General features: G+C 42.4%; 3 protein-coding genes and 2 non-coding genes across 6 annotated transcripts; 2 read left to right on the top strand and 3 right to left on the bottom strand.

The window, feature by feature from the left end:
• Nucleotides 1-3869: 3869 nt before the first annotated feature.
• On the bottom strand, nt 3870-3942 carry trnaf-gaa (transfer RNA phenylalanine (anticodon GAA)). The gene has a single exon. It is a non-coding gene; the product is annotated as a tRNA-Phe (tRNA).
• Nucleotides 3943-4629: 687 nt separating this feature from the next.
• trnaf-gaa (transfer RNA phenylalanine (anticodon GAA)) lies at nt 4630-4702 on the bottom strand. Its single transcript has one exon. It is a non-coding gene; the product is annotated as a tRNA-Phe (tRNA).
• Nucleotides 4703-7270: 2568 nt separating this feature from the next.
• Nucleotides 7271-12533, bottom strand: LOC129186797 (ADP-ribosylation factor 3). 2 transcript variants are annotated; one of them, XM_054785409.1, is made up of 5 exons: nt 12434-12533; nt 9055-9252; nt 8881-8991; nt 8683-8807; nt 7271-7568 (listed from the first exon to the last, which is right to left on the bottom strand). In XM_054785409.1, the coding sequence occupies exons 2-5, from the start codon at nt 9200-9202 to the stop codon at nt 7407-7409; spliced, it is 546 nt and encodes a 181-aa protein (XP_054641384.1). In that variant the 5' UTR covers nt 9203-9252; nt 12434-12533; the 3' UTR covers nt 7271-7406. The 2 variants fall into 2 exon arrangements, with proteins under 2 accessions (XP_054641384.1, XP_054641385.1); XM_054785410.1 differs by having other exon boundaries at nt 12500-12522.
• A 2507-nt stretch (nt 12534-15040) lies between these two features.
• Nucleotides 15041-18989, top strand: fkbp11 (FKBP prolyl isomerase 11). Its single transcript, XM_054784682.1, has 6 exons — nt 15041-15454; nt 15536-15598; nt 16338-16425; nt 16507-16540; nt 16649-16719; nt 18743-18989. The coding sequence occupies exons 1-6, from the start codon at nt 15329-15331 to the stop codon at nt 18949-18951; spliced, it is 591 nt and encodes a 196-aa protein (XP_054640657.1). The 5' UTR covers nt 15041-15328; the 3' UTR covers nt 18952-18989.
• A 532-nt stretch (nt 18990-19521) lies between these two features.
• Nucleotides 19522-22150, top strand: LOC129186023 (40S ribosomal protein S26). Its single transcript, XM_054783815.1, has 4 exons — nt 19522-19638; nt 21610-21787; nt 21858-21988; nt 22069-22150. Exons 1-4 carry the CDS (start codon nt 19636-19638, stop codon nt 22102-22104), a joined length of 348 nt encoding a protein of 115 aa, XP_054639790.1. The 5' UTR covers nt 19522-19635; the 3' UTR covers nt 22105-22150.
• The last annotated feature ends 1443 nt before the right edge of the window (nt 22151-23593 follow it).

Raw genomic sequence — 23593 nt, forward strand, 5'->3', positions numbered from 1 at the left:
AAGATGGACACACTATGGCTGAGACAGTCGTGACATGGCTGAGGCGGACATGTCATGGCTGAGATGGAACATGCCATGGCTGAGACGGTACTGCCATAGCTGAGGCAGATATGCCATGGCTGAGAAGGACACGCCAAGGCTGAGGCAAACATGTCATGGCTGAGACAGTCTTGACATGGCCGAGGCGGACATGCCATGGGTGAGGCGTTTAGTCTTTTGTTTGTTTCTCATAATATTACGACTTAAAAAAAACATTTTTCTTTAATATTTCAACTCTATGGTACTAAAATGGCATTATTTTTCCTCTTAATACTACGACTTTATTCTCATAAAATTGTGCCTTTTTTTCTCGTAGGAATGCAACTTTTTTCTCTTTAATTTTTTTTACTTTATTCTTGCAAAATGACAGTGGTTTTTCAATTTCTGACGTTGTTTTTTTCAACTTTTTGCAAATTTTCTTCTCATAATTATGACTTTATTCCCAAGATATTTTCACTTTATTCATGTACCATAAATTTTTCCGCAACCAATTTTCCCCCAAAAATTACAACTTTATGCATTGTTTAGTTTGTTTTTCATAATATTGTGCCTTTTTTTTTATTTAAAGTCTTTTAATATTTCAACTTTATAGCCGCCTAAGCAGGGAAGCCCAGACTTCCCTCTCCCTGGATACATCGTCCAGCTCCTCCCGGCGGATCCCGATGTGTTCCCAGGCCAGTTGGGAGACATAGTCTCTCCAATGTGTCCTGGGTCTTCCCCGAGTTCTCCTACCGGTCGGACGTGTCCTGAACACCTCGCCAGGGAGGCGTCTGGGAGGCATCCTGACCAGATGCCGAGCCACCTCATCTGGCTCCTCTCAATGCGAAGGAGCAGCGCTTCTACTCTGAGTTTCTCCCAGATGACAGTGCTTCTCACCTTATCTCTAAGGGAGAGCCCAGCCACCCCACGGAGAAAACTCACTACCCAAAGCTCATAACCACAGGTGAGGGTAGGAACGTAGATGGGGGGGGGGTAAATTGAGAGCTTTGCCTTTCGGCTCAGCTCTCTCTTCACCACAACAGACCGATGTAGAGTCGACATCACTGTAGACGCTGCACCAATTCGCCTGTCGATCTCGTCTTCCATCCTTCCCTCACTCGTGAACAAGACCCCATGTACCTAAACTCCTCTACTTGGGGCAGGACCTCATCCCCAACCGGGAGATGGCACTCCACCCTTTTCCAGGCGAGAACCATGGACTCGGGCTTGGAGGTGCTGATTCTCATCCTGGCCGCTACACACACAGCTGCGAACTGATCCAGTGAAAGTTGAAGTTCACCGCTCGATGAAGCCAGCGGGACCACATCATCTGCAAAAAGCAAAGACCCAGTCCTGCAGCCACCAAACCGGAACGCGTCAACGCCCTGGCTGCGCCTAGAAATTCTGTCCATAAAAATAATCAATAGAATTGATGACAAAGGGCAGCCATGGCGGAGTCCAACCCTCACTGGAAACGGGTCCAACTTACTGCCGACAATGCGAACCAAACTCTGACACCGGTCATACGGGAACGAACAGCCTGAATTAGCTGGTCTGATACCCCATACTCCTGGAGTACTCCCCACAGAATTCCTCGAGCAACACTGTTTAATGCCTTCTCCAAGTCCACAAAACACATGTGGACTGGTTGGGCAAACTCTCATGCACCCTCAAACCCTGCTGAGAGTGTAGAGCTGGTCCACAGTTCCAAGACCAGGACAAAAACCACACTGCTCCTCCTGAATCCGAGAGTCAACTATCCAGCAGATCCTCCTCTGCAGAACCACTGAATAGACCTTACCAGGGAGGTTGAGGAGTGTGATTCCACGATAGTTGGAACACGCCCTGCGGTCCCCCTTCTTAAAAAGGGGGGCCACCACCCCAGTCTGCCAATTCAGAGGTACTGCCCCCGATGTCCACGTAATGCTGCAGTGTCGTGTCAACCAAGACATGCCTACAGCATCCATGGCCTTAAGGAACTCCGGGCGGATCTCATCCACCCCCGGGGACCTTCCACCGAGGAGCTTTTTGACAACCTCAGCAACCTCAGCCCCAGAGATAGGAGAGCCCACCGTGGAGTCCCCAGGCTCTGCTTCCTCATAGGAAGACGTGTCGGTGGGATTGAGGAGGTCTTAGAAGTATTCTTTCCACCGCTCCACAACATCCCAAGTCGAGGTCAGCAGCACACCATCCCCACCATACACGGTGTTGACTGTGCACTGCTTCCCCCTCCTGAGACGCCGGGTGGCACGGAACATGGCCCATTCAGACTCAGTGTCCGCCACCTCCCCCGGAACATGGTCGAAGCTCTCCGGGAGGTGGGAGTTGAAACTCCTTCTGACAGGAGACTATGCCAGTTGTTCCCAGCAGACCCTCTCAATACGTTTGGGCCTGCCAGGTCTGACCGGCATCCTCCAAATAATGTTAAAAAACATATTTAATTTGTCATCTTTCACTCTGTGAAGTTGTGGAATTGGCCTGCTGTTACCTGCTGTTTGGCGTATAGGCAGAAACAACAGTCAGGACCCGTCCCCCCACCCGAAGGTGGAGAGAAACTACCCTCTCGTTCACGGGGTTAAACTCCAACATGCAGGCCACAAGCCGGGGCGCAACAAGAATTGCCACCTCTGCCCGTCGCCTCTCACTGCTGGCAACGCCAGAGTGGAACAAGGTCCATCCCCTCTCAAGAGGGCTGGTTCCAGAGCCCTTGCTGTGCGTTGAGGTGAGTCGGACTATATCTAGCCGGAACTTCTCAACCTCATGCACCAGCTCAGGCTCCTTCCCTACCAGAGAGGTGACACTCGACGTCCCAAGAGCTAGCTTCTGTAGCCGAGGATCGGACCGCCAAGGTCCCCGCCTTCGATTGCCACCCAGCTCACTCGGCACCCGACCACTTTGGCCCTTCCTGTGAGTGGTGAGCTAGTTGGAGGGGGGACCCATGTCGTCTCGTGCTTGGCCGGGCCCCATGGGTGTAGGCCCGGCCCACCAGACGCTCGCCATCGTGCCCCTCCTCCAGGCCTGGCTCCAGAGGGGGGCCCCGGTGACCCGCGTCCGAGCAAGGGGAAATGTGGTCCAATGGTCTGTGCCATCATAGGGGTATATTGAGCCACTCTTTGTCTGGTCCCTCACCTAGTACCTGTTTGTCGTGGGTGACCCTACCAGGGACATAAAAACCCCCGACAACATTTGCCCTTTTGAGTGCTTGTGGTTTGAATTGTCTTCCATCCTTCAATCCATCCATTTGTTTTTGTTTTGACCATGACGCAAGGATGCTATATCTTGAGAGATTGCAGGTTCTGGATCACGTTGAAGCGAGGCCCGCCTTTCTAGGCATGCTATCACTCCATATAGAGCAGATATGTCAAGGCAAAGTCTCCTTTTTTATTGCATGAAGCTGGAACATGTGATTGATGTTTACATGGAAAATGAAGCTCTCTTATTTTCTTCAATGACCTTGCCATTGTATATGAAACATGTTACATTCAAGCTGTGTTTTGGTGTTCAAGGATGGTAATCTGCTGCCCTGACATGAACTCCACCAAAGTTGTTTACTCAGAAGAGGAGGCTGTTGCTTCATCGGGTTGTTGGACAAGGTCGCCCCCTGGTGACGACTCCCCGGAACTGGTTTCTATGCAACTGGCAACAAGAAACGACCAGACTGTGCTGCAAATGTGTTTTTCAATAAATGTCGAACGTGTACTTGGAAAAAAACGCATTAATAATCCACCCAAAGTCTCAAATACACCAAGCAAGCAATCGCGGCCGCCATAACACAGCCGTATTATATACATTATAGAAGTAGCAATTTTAATATGGCTACAACATACTTAAAAAGTATTGTATTACCCTTATGCCGAAACCCGGGATCGAACCAGGGACCTTTAGATCTTCAGTCTAACGCTCTCCCAACTGAGCTATTTCGGCACATCACAAAGTGCATACATCTCTGTAATTGACCTTCTCTTTACTGTCCTTCGTGAAGCTAGGTGAAATAAAGCAGCACACTTTTGCTCTCGTGCCGAAACGCGGGTTCGAGCTGTTCGTGACAGCCAATCCCCTGAGCTTTAGCCAATCAGGTGGCCGACTCGATCTGTGTATAAAAACAAAATAATGCTTACCTCTCAATTCACCAAAGACGACCCAATGCGTAGGCGGGACAAACAGTTGTCGCTCGCCCCGCGATTGGGCGGCTACAGAATGCTGGCCTTTTAGAAAGACAGCTTTGACGCCATTTTTTAGGCTTTTAGAAAGATGGACCTAGTTCCGTGATTGGCCGATGGAGACGGCCCGGTGATAGGTGGACGAAAGGTAGGGGCGGTGAACCGATTGGCGTAAGCAAATATAGAATCGCGAAGGCGATTGGCCGCCACGTACAGACGCCTGACATCCGCATTTTTGCGTGCGCCGCATCCACGCAGTTAGGGTAATCCAAGAGTGGGTTAGTTGGTTTGGAAACTGGGTTACTTTCCTATTAGATTCCTTCGTACAGGAAAGGAAAATGCGCAATTTTAATATGGCTACAACATACTTAAAAAGTTTTACTAGATAACAAATGTCGCCTTAAAAGCTGATATATCGACACATTGAACAAAAAGTATTATATAGCCCTTTTGCCGAAACCCGGGATCGAACCAGGGACCTTTAGATCTTCAGTCTAACGCTCTCCCAACTGAGCTATTTCGGCACGTGTCCCAACTGAGCTATTTCGGCACATGTAACATTTGGCAAAGGCACAGCTAATCAATATAGCTTCCGGTCACGTTGTTTGTTGTTTGTTGTTTGTTGGTATGTTTCGAAATTAAGAACCACCAACATAAACATGAATGAAACTCACATTCGAAACCTCACGGTATTCCAACAACTGGTAAAAGTCCGACAAATAACGTCCCGTGACATTGGCAATGGTGCAGTGAACTTAACCAAACTTCGTGTCAACTACGACGCCGGACCGCAGAGCTGTGAATGGTTGATTTTATGGTACACGATTTCTGGTTCCAAAGGCGCCAAGAAGTCCTACAAAACAAAATAAAACATGGCGCAAATTGAGGAGTGTCTTTTAATAGCACTCAAACACGGGCAGCTATATTATTATGACATTAAAAACATTAGCTGTTTGGATGTGTGGGCTTTCCTCATAAAAGCAATGACCTGCTGCGTAATGGCGGAAAGGAAAACGTGGACAATACGTTCATCATCATTGCGCCTTTTAAGTTTTTTTCTACACGTTTTTTTCACAAATAGTTTTTGATTTGTAGGCCTAGATTTCGTATTCCGGATTGGCTTAATCTACAGGCACCAGCGGTTCATAAAAACACAGTTCGTGGTTTGTGAGAACTTTATTCTATTTGTGAAAATCCAATAAGGTATATTTCTCTCTGTTTTTCCAACTGTAGTCCATATTAGATCTGGTCCACTTCGAAAACAACTAGGTTTAGACTTCTCAAATCTGGACTGGATTAATTTACAGAGCCCCAAGGTTGATAAAAACACTGTTTGTGATTTGTGAAAACTTTATCCTATTTGTGAAAATCCAATAAAGGTACGTTTTTTTATGTTTTCAGCCTCTAGTCCATTTTAGACCTGGTCCACTTTGAAAACCACTAGGCCTCGACTTCTAAAATCTGGACTGGATTCATCTACAGATCCCAAAAGGTTCATAAAAACAGTTTGTGATTTGTGAAACTTTTTTCTATTTGTGAAAATCCAATAAATATACTTGTATGTTTTCCTATGTTGTCAGCCTTTACGGCATATTAGACCCGGTCCACTTTGAAAACCACTAGTCCTAGACTTCTAAAATCGGGACTGGATTAATCTACAGACCCCAAAGGTTCATAAAAAAACACAGTTTGTGATTTTGAAACCTTTATTCTATTTGTGAAGATGCAATAAAGGTACATTTTTCTATGTTTTCAGCCTGTAGTCCACATTAGACCTGGTCCACTTTGAAAACCACTAGACCTAGACATCTCAAATCTGGACTGGATTAATCTACAGACCCCAAAGATCTATTAAGGCCAGCAAAATTGTTAAGTTCATTTTCATTTATTGTGGGATTCATGAATTTATTTGTGTCCCAGGCCTAGTGCCCACGAGTCAGTAAAAAAAAATAAATTTATGAACGAGAAATCTTGTCTTGTTTTAATATGAGCTCTTGTGACACCACTAATAAATAATGAATCCTCCTGGAAGGAAATGAACTTATCACAGTCGCGTGAACTAACCGCGATGAACGAGGGGTGGCAGTCGTAGCGTCCCTGTGTATGTTGTGTTATGGACTTGTTTGTAAAAGTATACTTTGGGATCTTTTCTATTGCTGTGGATGACAAGTCACATGAAGCCGCCGTTGTACATAAAACGGGTTTATTATATGCAACACAGCAGGGACTGACCATCACATACAGACGTCTCCGTGCATTCAGCAGTGGAACATGGTCATCTACGTGTGGAACTGGAACGCTACACAATTAACCACTCCACCCCCCCAGTCCCCGCTTTATGCACATGATCAATTTGTTTTGTTTTTTTCACACCGCCCCACCCGTACCGACAAAAGCTACCACGGAATATGCATCAAGTATACAAGGCAGAAACGTAAAATACAGCAGGACAAATCAAAACAAACCCTTATTATAAATATTCAGAAGCAAAATCAATTTTCAGCCGTTTTTGTTTTTTTACATCACTAAATACTGTATAAGGCCACGAAACCTAAAGTGATGATGTAATGTAACATAGTGTGGAATAGATATACTTAGAGCATAAATAGTTGCCATGTGCGGCACAAACGCATGGATTCACTGACAGAGAAGCCTGCTGGTATCAGTCATTCTACGCTTGTGCCCGCCACAGATTGATATTTGCCTCATACCCTGCTTTCTTCTTAAATAAAAATGTCAAATAAATAAATATACTTACAGCCACGGACAATATTCACATTCAATAAACACAGTTCAAGAGCCTGCCGACTCGTCGGACACGCCACACAAAGTGAATAAACACAAAAATGACTTTGTTCGCCGCGCTGGGTGAGGGGAAAAACAAAAAAAACGCAAAAAGATGAAGAACGTAAGCGCTGCTGTTGTGGTGGAGTCACATGATCTGACAGACACACAGTACACCGCACCTAAAGACCAGAGGTGGACACAAGTAAAAGCACGTGCCAGTGTGATTGCTAAAGATTTGTGTGTGTGTGTGTGTGTGTGTGTGTGTGTGTGTGGGGGGGGGGGGGGGGGGGGGGGGGGGGGGGGGAGTATACAAGTAGGAAGTAGGAAGCTTCAGACTGGAACTAAAAGCCGAAAAAAATCTTCCAATTCTTCCCTCAGTCCCACCCCCCAAAACGTGAAACGGAAAAAGTCGGGACGGTTGTCGTGGGACTCCCGGCCCTCCTATTTCTTATTCTTGAGCTGATTGGCCAGCCAGTCCAGGCCCTCGTAGAGGCCGTCGCCGCTGGTGGCGCAGGTGGCCTGGATGTACCAGTTGCGGTGGCGCAGGGAGTGGAGGCCCAGCTTGTCCGTGATCTCGGCGGCGTTCATGGCGTTGGGCAGGTCCTGTCGACGAGGGAACAGTTTGGTCAGTAGCAAAGAGATTGGATGCCACCTCGTTAGTGAAGGAATTGTTTTCTGTGCATAATAACAAATTAACGGAGCGGCAGCTGGACCATTACACCTTGAGCGCGGCGTCTGATTACTCGAGCTGATACACAAGATTTTACACGAGACGAAGTGAGATTTTAACATCACTTTTAAAAAATATATGACAATGTATTGCAATCTACTAATATCATTCACATTCATACCTGTTCCTGCCTGTTTGGAGGAAAACAGACACGCATGCACATGGCAATACATTGATTATCCACTTCATTTTCATTTATTGTGTGATTAATTAATTGATGAATTAATTATCGCCCAGGCCTCGTGCCCATGAGACATTTTTTTTTCTGAATGAGAAATCACGTTTTAATCTCGCGAGATCTTGTGACACCCCTACTGTGGCTGCAAAGTGACGCTTCTGGGAACAAATTGTTTTTAGTACATAATAACACATTAACAGAGCGGCAGCTGGACCATTACACCACGAGCTAATCACTCGTCTCTAGGGTTGTCACAAGACGAGGTTGGGTCTACGGGAGCGAGATTTTAACATCATTTTTAAAAAACATATGACAATATATTTCAAACTACTAATTTCATTTCTAATGGGTTACATCCTTCTGCACTGTGTGTGTATGCTAACGGCCCCGCCTCCACCCAACAAGACAAAGAGACTGGATGACTGACAAAAGGGCTCACTCCGTTCAGGCTGTTGTTCTATGGAACAAACACACCAAGGTGCTGAAAGCAATGCACAGAGTGAATCCTCTTCCAGCCTGTTTGGAGGCGAGAGACGAGGAAAACATGGCAATATATTCAGGCCGGCAAAATGATCCAGTTCATTTTCATTTACTGTGTGATTAAATAATTCATTAATTATTGTCCCAGGCCTAGTGCCCACAAGACTTTTGTTTTCTGAGTGAGAAATCTTTTAATCTCGTCTCGTCTTTTTCTCTTGGTACTACTCTATGCCTCACTGCCAACAATTCCTTTGCGTATTTGCAGAGAATGCGCCCCCTACAGTGTGTGTTGTGCATGTAGGGAGGGGGCGGCGTGTGTGTATTCCTGCCTGTTTATTAGCAAAGACAAGAAGCACTGCATCTCTCAGTTCATCCTCAGCCAGCATCCTCATCAGCTCCTCTCTTGCCTCATTGACGCGCTCTCTGTCGTTGCTGTCCACCACAAAGATTAAACCTAAAAAAAAGAAAAGGTTGAGGAAAAGGATGAGAGCGTTTTGGAGCATGCTGTCAGTGTTCATTCAGCTCACCCTGCGTGTTTTGAAAGTAGTGTCTCCAGAGGGGACGGATCTTGTCCTGCCCGCCCACGTCCCACACGGTGAAGCTGATGTTCTTGTACTCCACCGTCTCCACATTAAAGCCTGAGAACAAAGTCAAGCCGCGTGAGGTCGTACGACGAATGCAGTGGGCATGAGCGCACGTACCGATGGTTGGGATGGTGGTGACTATTTCCCCGAGTTTCAGCTTGTAGAGGATCGTGGTTTTCCCCGCGGCATCGAGACCCACCATCAGGATCCTCATCTCCTTTTTTCCTATCAGGCTCTTCAGCAAATTCCCAAAAATGTTTCCCATGGCTCACGGACACTTCTCGAGACTCTGGATGTGGGATTCGTCACGAAGGGCTGAAATAGAGCACATGTACACTAGCAAAAAATCCAATACAACAGTGACTTTTCCTATTTCATGCAACGACAAAGCCAATAAAACACCCCGTCACAAATAAATACCTGTTCATCCTCCCTCATGAACACATTCTAACGCACCTTGTCTGGCAGAGAATAAGAAGATGTAGCAGGAGGGATCTATGTTCCCATCTTAGCGACTGTCACTATATTTAGAGAGAAAAGTAATCCCTCGTTCATGGCGGTTAATTGGTCCCAAGCCAGACCGTGATAAGTAGGATTCTTTATTTATAAATTAAATATTTTCAGAGTTCAACCATAAATGCCCTTCGTAAATATGTTGTTTTTTAACATTAGAGCTCCCTACACATGAAATAACACCCCTATGGTCACCTTTACACTTGTATTACCCAATATAGTAGACAAAATAAGACATTAATGACCTTCCAAATATGCTTTTTAACATTATTAGAACCCCATAGACACAAGGTAACACCCCTATAGTCACCTTTAAATTCCTATTATCCAATATAGTAGACATGCTTTGCCATCAAGAGATGATGACAGTGTGAATACCTGACACTAAATCACATTTTGAAGGTTGTACTTTTAAAGGCTGTGCTCTTTTGATCACTTTTGATCAGTGGATGAACAGCCTATTTCACTTTAATGATTCTTTGCAATAAATTGCTTTTTTGTCTCACTCCCATTTCTTCTTTTTGCATTTTGAATCTCTACTTAGAACCTTCTTAAGATCCAACAGTGCAAAATGTACATTCTTTTTATTGTTTTTTTACTCACTTTGTGCCAATACATCATGGCTAAGGATGCAAATATATTGCAGTCTTGTGGGAAACTAACTCAGTGCTCTCAGTCAAACGTGAGCATTCTGTTCTTTGCAAAGGCAGCGCTATCGCTGGGTCTCGTTGGATTGTGTTCAATAATACACGTGCTCCAGCAAAGCGATGATGACTAAGGCAGGCAGGAGGACATTCCACGCACAGTAAGACCGCCACAAGCTCCACTCGTCGACGCCCACGGTCATTATCAGCACAGTGAGGAGTGGAAGAGAAGCATGTCAATGCCATGACTCCGGGCTGCAGCACAATCTGTTCACAACCATCCCTCAAACATGAGCCTGAATGGATGCCAATGCCCTCATCACTCCAGATGAACGTCCTACATTCCCGGCCGGGCCCGGCTCGGAAAATCAAACATCAAAAGGGCCCGTTTGTTCCACAACACAAACCTTACTGTACCTCCCATGGACAAAGTCGGTAAATCAAATCAGCAAAACAATAGCAAGCTTCCCTCGGAAGGTTTTACAGCGCTTATGTGCGACGCACACTCACCACCACAAATACAACTGGCGCCACCTGTTCGGCCCTCGCTCATTAACACATTATAACGGGACTATCTGTGTAACTCTGTAGGTTTCACTTTTTGCGTCTCATAGCCCATAACTGTGGTACGTTCAAGGACCGCCGAACAAAGAGAGAAATCTTAATGCTTGCTGAGAAAATTATCAATGACAAAAAGACATAAACATGTAAAAACCGGGGGCTGTTTAACAGCTGTTTAACCGGATGCTGCTGTGGGCCCCTTTGCCATCTCAAAGCACTCGCAGGTGGCTCCGTCTTGTTTGTGACATTTAAAAGAAACAAAAGAAATAACCGCCCTATGAAAAAACACCCCTATAGTCAGTTTAGTCAGTTTCCTATGACCCAATATAGTAGAAATAATAAAAGAAAATAAGACATGAATGACCTTCTAAATCTGTTTTTTAACATTATGAAAACCCTCTAGACATGAAATAACACCCCTGTAGTCACCTTTATACTCCTATTACTCAATATAGTTGACAAATAAGAAAAAATAAGACTTTGTAACATTATCAGAGCCCTCTAGACATGAACTAACACCCGACATGAATGACCTTCTAAATACGCTTTGTAACATTATTAAAGCCCTCTAGACATGAACTAACACCCGTACAGTCACCTTGACACTCCTATTACCCAATGTAGTAGATATAACAAAAGTAAGACATGAATGACCTTCTAAATACGCTTTGTAACATTATTAAAGCCCTCTAGACATGAAATAACACCCCTACAGTCACCTTTACACTCCTATTACTCAATATAGTAGACATAATAAGAGAAAATAAGACATTCACAACCTTCTAAACACGCTTTGTAACATTAATAGAGCCCTCTAGACATGGAATAACACCCCTATAGTCACCTTTACACTCCTATTACTCAATATAGTAGACATAACAAGAGAAAATTAGATGGCAATATATGGAGGCCCGCAAAATTAGCAAGTTTGTTTTCATTTATCGCGTGATGAATTAATTAATTTACTATCGCGTTTTAATCTCGCGAGATCTTGTGACACGAGATCTTGTGACACCCCTCGCGCTGGAACGACAAGCTTTTAAAGAGTGACAGACCTACACAAATGAAATGTATGTATTGGAAACACTGGAGTGTTTGGACCTCTATGGACATTAAAAATGCTGAAAACAGACCAATCCAGTATAGGTCGATATACGCTAAGCTATCTGAAGAAAACTTACATCTACATATTTAGATTTGAGCTAGTAGCAGCCCTGTCCATGGTGCTGAAGGGACGCACCACCCTGTCACTCCCTCATCCAAGCGTGTGCTCTCCCTCTCTTCTGAACAACTTTTATTTTGGCTCTGTTTAAACGGTGGACACCAGCAGGGCCGCCGCAAGCCGGTCACGTGATCACGCACCGTACGAATCCCGTGACCCAGGCTAGCTACGTTAGCCACCGATGCTACTTTCGTTAAAATTCCAGCAAACCTGTCGCAATTAACCCTTAACGTCGCTCCTGCTTCATATCAACGATTAACCACAGCTTATTTTGTCAACTGAACGCAAACACCTCCTAATTAAGTGCCGCATTATATGCATATATACATCCAAGCTCATTCCCCTTTAATCGATGAGACGTGACGGTTGCTAGCAAGTGTCTCCGTCCTTCCCTCCCCATCCCTCCATTCATCCGCTCTTCTCTTCCTCCTCCGCGGGCATCCTGCTGTCACAACGCCGTGCCAAAGCGTCTCCATCCCGGCTAACAATGACGCCGAACACACGGGACAGACCGGTGACACGACACAATACAATATAACCAGCAGCAGCGACTTACTTGGTGTATTTACCAGGGGGGTGCTCGGTCGTTGGTGCCAGTTAGTGTGAAGGAGTCACTACTTACCTCTCTCTCCCTGGTCGACGTCTCGTGAGATTTCCCCAAGGGGACAACCAAAGAGCAGGATCTCGCGAGAGTAGACGTGATTGACACGACGAACGGACGCTAATAGCTTTAATGGTTCATTTTAGAATAATTATGTATATACAGTATTTTTCAATTATGAATACATATTAAATATGATATAATACACTGATTCTCAAACTGTGGTATGAGTGCCACTCGTGGTACGCTGGCTCCATCTAGTGGTAGTTAGGATCATATGATTAAAAAAAATAAAAATTACATTACAGTGTCCTAGTGATGTGCGGATCGATACTAAAATTCAATTCTAGGACCAAAACTATTCAATCTATATATAAACGACATCTGTAAAGTCCCAGAGACCTAAAGCTAGTATTATTTGCAGACGATACAATCGCATTATGTTCTGGAGACAGCACACCAGAGCTAGTACAACAAATCACAGATGAACTAAATCTACTAAAAAGATGGTTTGATAAAAACAGACTATCACTGAACCTCAGTAAAACTAAAGTAATGCTATTTGGTAAGTGTAAAAAGGAAACGTACCAGCAAATACAAATTGATGGGGTAGACATTGACAGGGCGAACGAAAATAAATTTCTCGGGGTTATAATAGATGAGAAGATGAACTGGAAATCTCACATTAAAAATGTAAAACATAAAGTGGCAAGAAACACCTCAATACTGAATAAAGCTAAATTTGTCCTTGACCAAAAAGCACTACATACGCTCTACTGCTCACTGATATTACCATATCTAACTTATTGTGCCGAGTTATGGGGCAATAACTACAAAAGTGCACTTCAGCCACTAACTGTGCTACAAAAAAGGTCAGTCAGGATCATCCATAATGCTGCTTACAGAGAACACACAAATTCCTTATTTACAAAATCACAATTATTAAAATTTGCGGATCTAGTAAACCTTCAGACGGCTAAAATTATGCATAAAGCAAACAATAACCTTCTACCGAAAAATGTAAAACAATTCTTATCAACAAGAGAGGAGAAATATGATCTGAGAGGAAAATTGAACCTAAAACACCTATATGCACGGACAACACTGAAAACTTTCAGCATTTCTGTATGTGGAATCAAGTTGTGGAATGGATTGAGTAAGGAACTCAAACAATGCACAACAATGAGCCATTTTAAGAAAAAGTACAAGCAGTTGATGTTCACAAAATACAAAGAAGAAGAGACCTGAACCACTGTGTACATACAATACAACATCTAACCACTACTATACTGACTATTAACTCTTCATTGTGGTGACTACATGGTCGGTACTCATTCATTGTCAATCAAACACTTCTTCAATCATTCTATCAGTTATCATTATGCCTGTAGCTTCCTTTTAGTAAGTGAAAACCTTGTTATGATCGCACTACATTGTCATGTAGCCTTACAAAGCATACCTGGAAAAACAAGAGGTGAGTGAATGTACTGCAATTGATGTGAAGCTGATGAGGGGTAGGATTAAATAAGCTTTGCTTCTTCCTACTCCTTTTTGGACATGCAAAACTGTGAACTGTATTGTGTGATGTGCAACTGTTTGACTTGTATGCATGTTCAAGATGAATTAAAACCATGAACCATGAACCATGAAAATATTGACACTTACGATACCAGCTCTGAAATAGATTCCCAAATCAAAATATCGATACCTTCGATACTGGTGTTATTTGCGGTGATGTTTGTCTGAAACATTTGTCTGTTGAAACGTTGGCCGAACGTAAACGGAGCCATGTATGAATTGTGAATAAAGTTTTCATTCTTAAAGTAGTTCTTAATAATTAATCGTTTATTGTTTTATTATTTTAAGGATTTTACGTTATTGTTTAAAATACAATGTTCACATATTTGTATGATTCTGTCCTCTAGTTTGTATTAAACTATATATTACAATAGCTTATATCAGCTTGGCCATATTGTAAATCACCCTGCTAATTAATATATTTCAAGCATTATAATAAATCAATCATGTAAATTAATTATTAAATTACGAATTTATTTACGAATTAATACATTATTTAATTAATTAAATATCTTGTATTATTTACGCTATGATATGAAATACTGTACACTACTTTTCAAAATTTACCAGACACGTTCGGTTAATTTTAAAAGTATCGGTATCGCCGATACCAGCCTGACTATTACTCAGCATCGGATCGGACAGGATATCAGTGGTATCGCACATGACTACAGCATACTGTATGAAGACCGCACGGTGGTCTAATGCGTAAATGTCCAAAATGTTTTCATACAGAAATAGAGACAAGGATGCAGGATGGTCATTTTGATGCATTTTGCGAATTAATAATTAACTTATTTAATTCTTACAGTTGTGAACAAAAAGTAAGGCTGTTGTTGTATTTAAAGATTGTTTAATAGTTCACAAACACGTTTTGATGTTTAAAAAGTATCGATATCGACAATACTGTATTAACTCGGTATCGGATCAATACCAACATTTGCAATACAGTATCGCCCACCGCCGTTGACCTGCAGGCCGAGGCAGCTTACGTGGCGTCGACAAAGCAGGCCTCGGCACCATAGCGCCCTCCGGCGTCCCGCTGCGTCGCTGCTGGTGTGTGATGTTGGCGGAATGTTTGAGCCTGGCTCGTCCCATTGAAGAGCCAGGTGTTGGGGGCCAAGGTCCACGTCCAGCTCCATCTTATCTGCTGCAGGCTTTTGAACACATCAGCACTGGCAAGGAGCACAGCCATTTTAACCTCACGAGCCAGCGAGCGAGGCCAACGCCAGTCGCGTTTGGACGTCTGCTGTTTGTCTGCAGAAGTTGACAATGAAGAGCAGCCTTGTTTTCACGCTGTTGCTTCCTCTTCTTCTTCTTCTTCTCCTCGCCGCCTTTCCTGGTGGGTTTGTGCGAGGCGACGACTATGCAGCGGAGGATCTGCAGGTAGAAACCCTGGTGAGTGTTCACATGTACGTTGCAGCGTTACTGATTGTGATGCGGTGAACGCAACACTAAACGGAGCTCCTCTTCCATAAGGCCAAACCCGAAACTTGCTCAGTACTTTCCAGTATGGGGGACACGTTGCACATCCACTACACGGTAAGACCCTGTACAACACCATTCTTCGTCCGAATGAGGCGCGTGAGGACCGTGCATGCTAATGTGCTGCTAGCTTCTTTTGTTAACCAAGTGAGGCAACAAAGCGGATGCCAATCGATCAGTGCGCTATATTGGCGCTTATGGATGAGAAGTGTGGAGTGGCGGTGCAACACGTCAGCAATGACTGCAGCAATGACTCGTGCACGTTGACACTGCAAGCACAGCCTGCAAACTACACGATCTGGATTCCATTCACTCGTGATTTGTTGCCTGCATCTTTAAGGTGGCTTTTCTCACACCAGCCCTCCCGCCCCCCCAAAAACAGTCAAATGCTATACCTGAAGATCATAGCATTTATTCATCCACACGTGGGCTTGTTAGGCTTTCTAATCCGACCCACTGGGGGGTTTGTGTAGCGGAGGGACAGAGAAACAACGCTTTCTACGACAAAGCTGTGCAGAAAAGTGATATTTTATGGGATTGTTTAAGGCGTTTCATTCTTTCCTGGGTTTTCGCTTGATGGCAAAACATGTCGAGGAGGTCGTCTGGGGAGTAAATAATCTTAATTGCTCAACAATTATTTTTTTTTCCAGTTAGTCCGACCTTACACCCTCATGTAACACTTTTAGCACGCATTAATACAAAACAACTGCCAGATGTGTGCTGGATGGGTTTTTCCCCCTCATTCCCGCATCATTTGTAAAGGTTATTGGAATTTTATCATCTTGTTCACGAGCAGGGTAAACTGATGGACGGCAAGGTGATCGACTCCTCGCTATCCCGGGACCCTCTTGTGGTTGAGTTGGGGAAAAGGACGGTCATTGCTGGTAAATCAGCTCATTTGATGAGGTACGTATCAGCGTGACTACGTTGGGGATTGACGTCATCTTTGTTGTCTTTGTTCTCAGGTCTGGAGCAGAGCCTGATCGGCGTGTGTGAAGGGTTCGTCAAAAAATAATAATAAAAAAAAATGTTAGGTTTATGTTGGATTCCACTAAATGCTGTACATGCTCAGGTTGTATGGATTTTGTTTCCTCTCTGTTGTTTCAGGCAAAAAATTAAAGCCACTATTCCGTCTCACCTTGCATATGGGAAAAAAGGTTACCCTCCTACGATTCCAGGTAGAGAACACACACACACACACACACACACACAGAGGGCAGTCTCTTGTATCTGTACTGACCTGATAAGACCGTGTTTTCCCTCGAAAAAGATGCTTATATAAGGACTTTAGAGATTTAGACCGACAGGTGGAGTCTCATGACTTCTCCCCAAGCGAGTCTGAGCTTTTCTTCCTGTCACTCACACACGCTAGTGACCTAGCGAGATCCAGAGAAAAGCTGCGTGTGTGTGTGTGTGTGTGGGGGGGGGGGGGGGGGGGGTTGTCTGAAAGGTTGTTAGCAAACAATAAAGGAGGAGTCATGACGCCCCGTGTACGCCACACATGCGGCCCGCCACAAATAAGTGATTGGAATACAACGCTATTCGAAAATGAACGAATGGGACACAGGAAAATAAAATAATAATAATAATGTGATAGTTTACAAGTTAGAGCTTTTAAACAAAGTAAGGGCTCCGTTGCATTAAACACACATAATAAAGAACACATTTCACAACTACATTGTGCAATTATCTGACCTTCCATCCTTGTCTGTAGCCCTGGACTCACTTGGATGTGCTAATGTACATATACAATTATTTAATAGTGTATTTCACTTTGAATTGTTTCATTAAATTTTACCATTTAAAAAAAAAAATCTACACGTTTTGAAGATTTCGAGGATAAAGTCGTATATTTACAACTTTTTTTTCCTTGTAAATTTACGACTCTATTCTCGTAATATTAGGACTTTTTTTCGTGTAAATTTACAACTTTATTCTTGCAAATGTACAACTTTTTTTCTCATAAATTCATGACATTATTCTCGTAAATTAATGACTTTTTTTCCTCGTAAATTTACGACTGTATCCTTGTAAATTTAGGACTTTTTTTCTCGTAAATTTACGACTTTCTTCCTCATAAGTTTGCGACTTTATTCTTGCAAATAAAAAAAAATTCTCCTAAATTTAACTTTTTTGGTGCTTTTCTCAGAAATTGACGACATTATTCTAAAAAATGTACGACTTTATTCTCAGAAATGAAAGATTTTTTTTCTCGTACATTTACGACTCTGTTCTGGTAAGTTTACGACTTTTTTCCTTGTAAATTTAGGGCTTTTCTCTCATAAATTTACAACTTTATTCTTGTCATATTATGACTTTTTTTCTTGTAAATTTACGACTTTATTCTCATAAATTTGACTTTTTTTCTCATTAATTTATTAATTTATTCTCATGATATTATGACTTTTCTAGTAAATTTACAACTTTTTTCCGATAATTTTACGACTTTATTCTTGTAAATTTTTGATTTTTTTTGCTCATAAATGTACTACCTTATTTTCAAAATGTATGTTTTTTTTGTCATAAATTTATGACTTTATTCTTGTCATTATTTTTTGGGGAAATTTACGACTTTATTCTGATAAATTTGACGTTTTTTCTCAAATGTACAACTTTTTTCTCATAAATTTACTACTTTTTTCTCATAAATGTACTACTTTTTTCCTCATAAACGTACTACTTTTTTCTCATACATTTACAAATTTATTCTCGTGAATTGACGACTTTATCCTCAAAAGCTCAGATTTTACTTCTTCAATGTGGCCCTAATACAAACTAAACACATCAACCTTAATTTTTTACTTTTCTGATTTATTTACTGTTCTTAACAAAGGGAAGGAAAAAAGAAGAAAACAACTCCGCCCAAATCAAAACCCAACTCTGCACCAGTCCAGTTCCACAATACCCAAAAAGATGAAAATCCACACAGAATGAGAAGATAAATACAAATAATAATAATTATTATAATAAATAAAACTAATCAAGGGCTTGTGTGTTGTTTCACTAGTGTGACTTAGTGAGGTGGTCATTATTTGTATGATTTATCTTCTTATTATTGACCACAGAATAATAACCAAGATTCTTGATTGTTGATGCAATGAAGGTCTTTGGCCCACCCAGATATTCCAGTCATGTCTTTTGTGCAGACATAAAGGTCATTTCAAGAGTCTGACTAACGTTGCTGTACTACACGCGCACCAGGCGACGCTTCCCTTGAGTTTGAGGTGGAGGTGATCTCGCTGAGGCAGCAGACGCCTTGGCAGAAGATGGTGAACGACGTGTTCCCCCTGGTATGCTTGGCCCTGGTGCCCACCCTGCTGGGCCTGGTGGGCCTCTACCTCTACAACAAAGCCAAAGACCAGAAACCCAGCAAAAAGAAGGCAAAGGACAAGAAGAGCAAGAAGAAATAAGGACCAGGCAAAGAACTATTTAAATAAATTTTTAAAAAGTCCTTGTCTCATTGACTTGTTTTCCGGATGAAACGGTCTTACACTCGCTGCAGGTGTTGCATCTCTGAGCAACATGAACAAACTTCTCCTGTGCAGCACATGCAAAATAAACTTTATTAATTTTGCATGTTAGTCATTTTATTGTAATTAATCTTCCATTCATGCTAAAATAATATACTTTTAGGACGTTTTATACTTGGTCAGGTCACCACACAAAATTGTTACATAAAATCTTCAAGCATGGGGGTGTGTGTTGTATTGAGATGTTAGCTAACACTATAGCACTTAATCAGAATTTAAAGGTGTAGGTGTCGTGTGGTTATTTATCTACAATCTGACAATATTATTTCGCAGTGGCGCTACTTTGTCTTAAACTTGATTCGCGGAGTGATACAACTACGTCTTGTTACGCACATGCGCAAAGAAGTCATCTTCCGCTAAAAAGAATACATACGTTTTTCAACATGTAATAAATACGTTATTTTTAGATAAGATGGCATAATTATATCAATAATATAAACGAATAAAGCCTAATACACTTGATTTACGTTTGGGAAAAAAAACGTCGAGCCCCGAGAGGAGCGGAAATGCACTACTTTGCGCGGCGCAACCTCTTCCGGTCCTCTTTCCAGCTTCCCGTGCAACATGGTGAGTCCACCGCGACGGCCGTCGTCGGCCAGAAAAAGATTGAAAGCACATCTTTTTTTCATTTGGGACACCATCTTTTCCAGTCGTTGTGTATAATATCACGACGCCCTCCCGCAGTCGGCCGTATTGTCGTTCGAAGTCACCGGAAACGTTAAAAAAATCGGTGTCCTGTCCGGGCCGCAATGCTAGCGTTTCGCAAGCTAGCATGCTAGCGTAGCATGTGTTCCTGTTAGCTATCCGTGTCTGTGAAGAATGCTATAAATTTGAGTGACTTATACCACATACAGGATATAAATAGATACAGGGATAAAACTTGTGTTTTTATGTGCATCGGTACGAAGCATGAAGCCGCATGTATGGGTTAAAGTCATTTAAATCCTGTTTGACAGTCATAGCTCCAGTAGTTGCATTGATTTTCTATGAAAACGTAAATCAAGTGTATTAGGCTTTATTCATTTATATTAATGATATAATTATGGCATCTTATCTAGAAATAACGTATTTATTACATGTTGAAAAACGTATGTATTCTTTTTAGCAGAAGATGACTTCTTTGCGCATGTGCGTAACCAGACGTAGTTGTATCACTACGCGAATCAAATTTAAGACAAAGTAGCGCCACTGCGAAATAATATTGTCAGATTGTAGATAAATAACCACACATCACCTACACCTTTAAATTCTGATTAAGTGACAATTATGTGAGAACTTGTGTGTTGTTTGTTACCCACTCACACTAAATGCAAGGTTAGTCCTCAGACTTACCTCACACAACAGGTGTGCTTGAGCTTAATCATAAGGACTCGGGTATGATCATTTTTTAAAATTCTGTCTATCATACCATACCTGAGTCATAACGGCTTTACATATGGGGCCGTGGGGGATATGTAAACAAACAACCACGACTAGACTACTAAATAATTTGCGGTTGCTTGCAAATATAAAAAAATACGTTTTTTTTTTTGTTGCTTACCTGAATTTCAAATGAACCCCCATATGGAGACAATGTTTATATATTATTACATATTATATTACATATTATTCCTGTGGTTTTTGTTAAAATATATTTCTATATCAGAAAAGAGGTTATTTCTATTTCATAACAAACAAAAAAATCAGCAAAATGTTAAATGATTTTAAAACTTGTCCAAACTCACTCTCTTTTATGATTCATATTTTGTACAGACGAGAGCATAGTGAATTGTATGAAAGTAAGAATAAAAAGTAAAGGATCATGACCATGGATTTTAGTGGAAAAAAGGGATGGGATATGCAGTTCAAATGAAAATCTCTTTCTAGAGGAGTAAAACTATCATTGCTATAGGGGAGTGCTGAGCCAGGGTGCACAGTAGAATTTTGTCCCAAAGGCAATGAGAATTGGAAGGGGAAAAAGTACATTTAATATAGCCAAAAGATAGAGAATAACGTATCAAATGGTTTTTAAGGGACGAAGGTTGCGTTACTTGAAGGAATGGGAGAATCTCCCCGCTTTTTAATGTAAAATATAGACGTTCTGTTAGCCTCTTCATCTGCTTTGTACACTATGTACGCTGTGCCAATGTAGTCTGCTACGTACGAGATGTGAGTGGTAAGATGGCCTCTCTGTGGCTTCAGCGGCTTGCACGGGCGCGTGCAACGTATGGTGTACCCAGACTTATTAGTACAGATCAGTGGTATTTACTGAGACAAACTGGACACATCTCCAACTTGCACATGAGTATACAACACCCTCTACTGGTAGCAGTACTAAATACAATACAACGGAGCAGCGATAGATCACTCTAATACACCGCAAGGATGCAGAACACAATGCGTGTTCATACGCTGTTTAAAAAATCTTGCAAAATTGCACTTAAAAAATCGTCAAAATGTGAACCGTGATGCGAGAAAACACTGTACAGGATATATGAATCAGTACTGTGTAGCTTTCTGTCCGTATTCCACTGAAACCTGCCGTCTTTTCCCCGCTAGACCAAGAAGAGAAGGAATAACGGTCGTGCCAAGAAGGGCCGCGGGCACGTGCAGCCCATCCGCTGCACCAACTGCGCCCGCTGCGTTCCCAAAGACAAGGCCATCAAGAAGTTTGTCATCAGGAACATCGTGGAGGCTGCGGCCGTGAGGGACATCTCTGAGGCCAGCGTCTTCGACTGTAAGTGGACGCTGCAAATCCCTTCTGTTGCTCCAACCGTGTCGCTGACCTGTGCGTGCTTCCCGCACAGCGTACGTCCTGCCCAAACTGTACGTGAAGCTGCACTACTGTGTCAGCTGCGCCATCCACAGCAAAGTAGTGAGGAACCGCTCCTGTGAGGCCAGGAAAGATCGCACGCCGCCACCCAGGTTCAGGCCCAATGTGAGTAGCACCCCCGTCACTTATCCCTGAAAATCAACTGGTATTGTCTCAACCCTTTTTTTGTCTTTTTTTTTTGTTAGGCCGGTGCCCCAAGAGCTCCTCCGAAGCCCATGTAAATCACATGATCTACACTTGAGGAATAAATGCTTCACAAAATCTTAACATTGCAGATTTTCATTTTTCATGCACAACAGGACCAAAGGTGTTGACTAATTTTATTTGGAGCAAATCCTTACAGACTTACAAAACTTGCAGTAGTACGGAAACGCAGATTTGCATGATACATTTAAGAGTTAGCATGGAGGTCAAAGCAACATTTAGACACTTAAACCAGCCACACTTCCACAACTGCACTAATGGGTGCCCTTTTTGGGGGAATATTTTGACACTTAAAGCCAGCAGAGGTTGGGTGGGGGTCTGAAGGGAGTTGTCTTTGGCTCTTAGCAGCAGCATTAATCTTGATTATGGTTTTGGGAGTGGGGGGGGGTTACAAAGCTTGTTGGTACCGCTGCCACAACACTTCAAATACAAAGGCACAAAATACTAACTAGATACAGGAAGCAAACCAGCTCAATTGCTTTTAAAAGTGGACAAACTCCACTATCTACAGCAACGCTTAGTGGGAGGACGGGGGAGGGATTTGGGGTGGGGGGGTTGCAGATGTGAAAACAAAATATGCTCTGGAAATTCAGATTTTCAGTGAGTAGAGGAGCCCTCAACTGTTGGAACCCCTGCTCTACTCGCCAACAGTCTACGTTGTAAGGCAGTCTGATAGCTGATTGATGAAATGACTTGTAATGAGGACCATCTATTGAACTATGACGACTTTTAAATAGCTCAAATTCACCTAAGTTTCAAATAGAGATGCACGATATCAATTCTTTCATACCGATAACATTCTGCTTCTCAAGACTCATATGATACCGATAACTTTTTACATTTAGATTGAAGTGTAGTTTGTGCACATGTAGAGGTAAGAAGGACTGGAACAAATTAGGATTTGACCAAGTGTAGCTGCTGGTATGTCCTAATCAAATATCATATCATACTACCACATCACTACTATCAGGGGAACCAGGGTATAGAGCGGAGGGAGCCCAGCAAAGTGCACAATATTTAGACACGTGCTCTGAGCAGCTGGTGTGCCGGTTTTTTGTGTGCTCTATGGGGTTCTCTCCCCCCCATCCACATTGTATATAAAAACATGTACAATGGAACCTTGGTTAGCATCATTCATTTGGACTCTAACCAAATGAAATTTTCCCCTAAGAAATCATGTAAATCCAATTAATCAGTTCCAGAGCGCCAAACGTAAAAAGTTTTTAGATTTTTACATGCAGAAAGCAATTCCAAATGCATACAAATACATATCAATGACGAATGAAATTGATAAATGAAAATCAATAATTTATTTGAATGTTTTAATTTTACTTATTTTCTTTTTTGTTTTATTTACACATATTTTATATGGTTTTGATCCTCTGTGTGTAAATTGCTTGAATTAATGATTACAATGCAAATGTATTTAAATCGTGTTTCTCACCTCAACTACCCAAAATGGCGCCACAGAGAGTTTCAAGTGGCGGCATTTTGATAAAGACGGTG

The sequence above is a fragment of the Dunckerocampus dactyliophorus genome, chromosome 8 (assembly GCF_027744805.1).
Source record: "Dunckerocampus dactyliophorus isolate RoL2022-P2 chromosome 8, RoL_Ddac_1.1, whole genome shotgun sequence".
NCBI lineage: Eukaryota > Metazoa > Chordata > Actinopteri > Syngnathiformes > Syngnathidae > Dunckerocampus > Dunckerocampus dactyliophorus.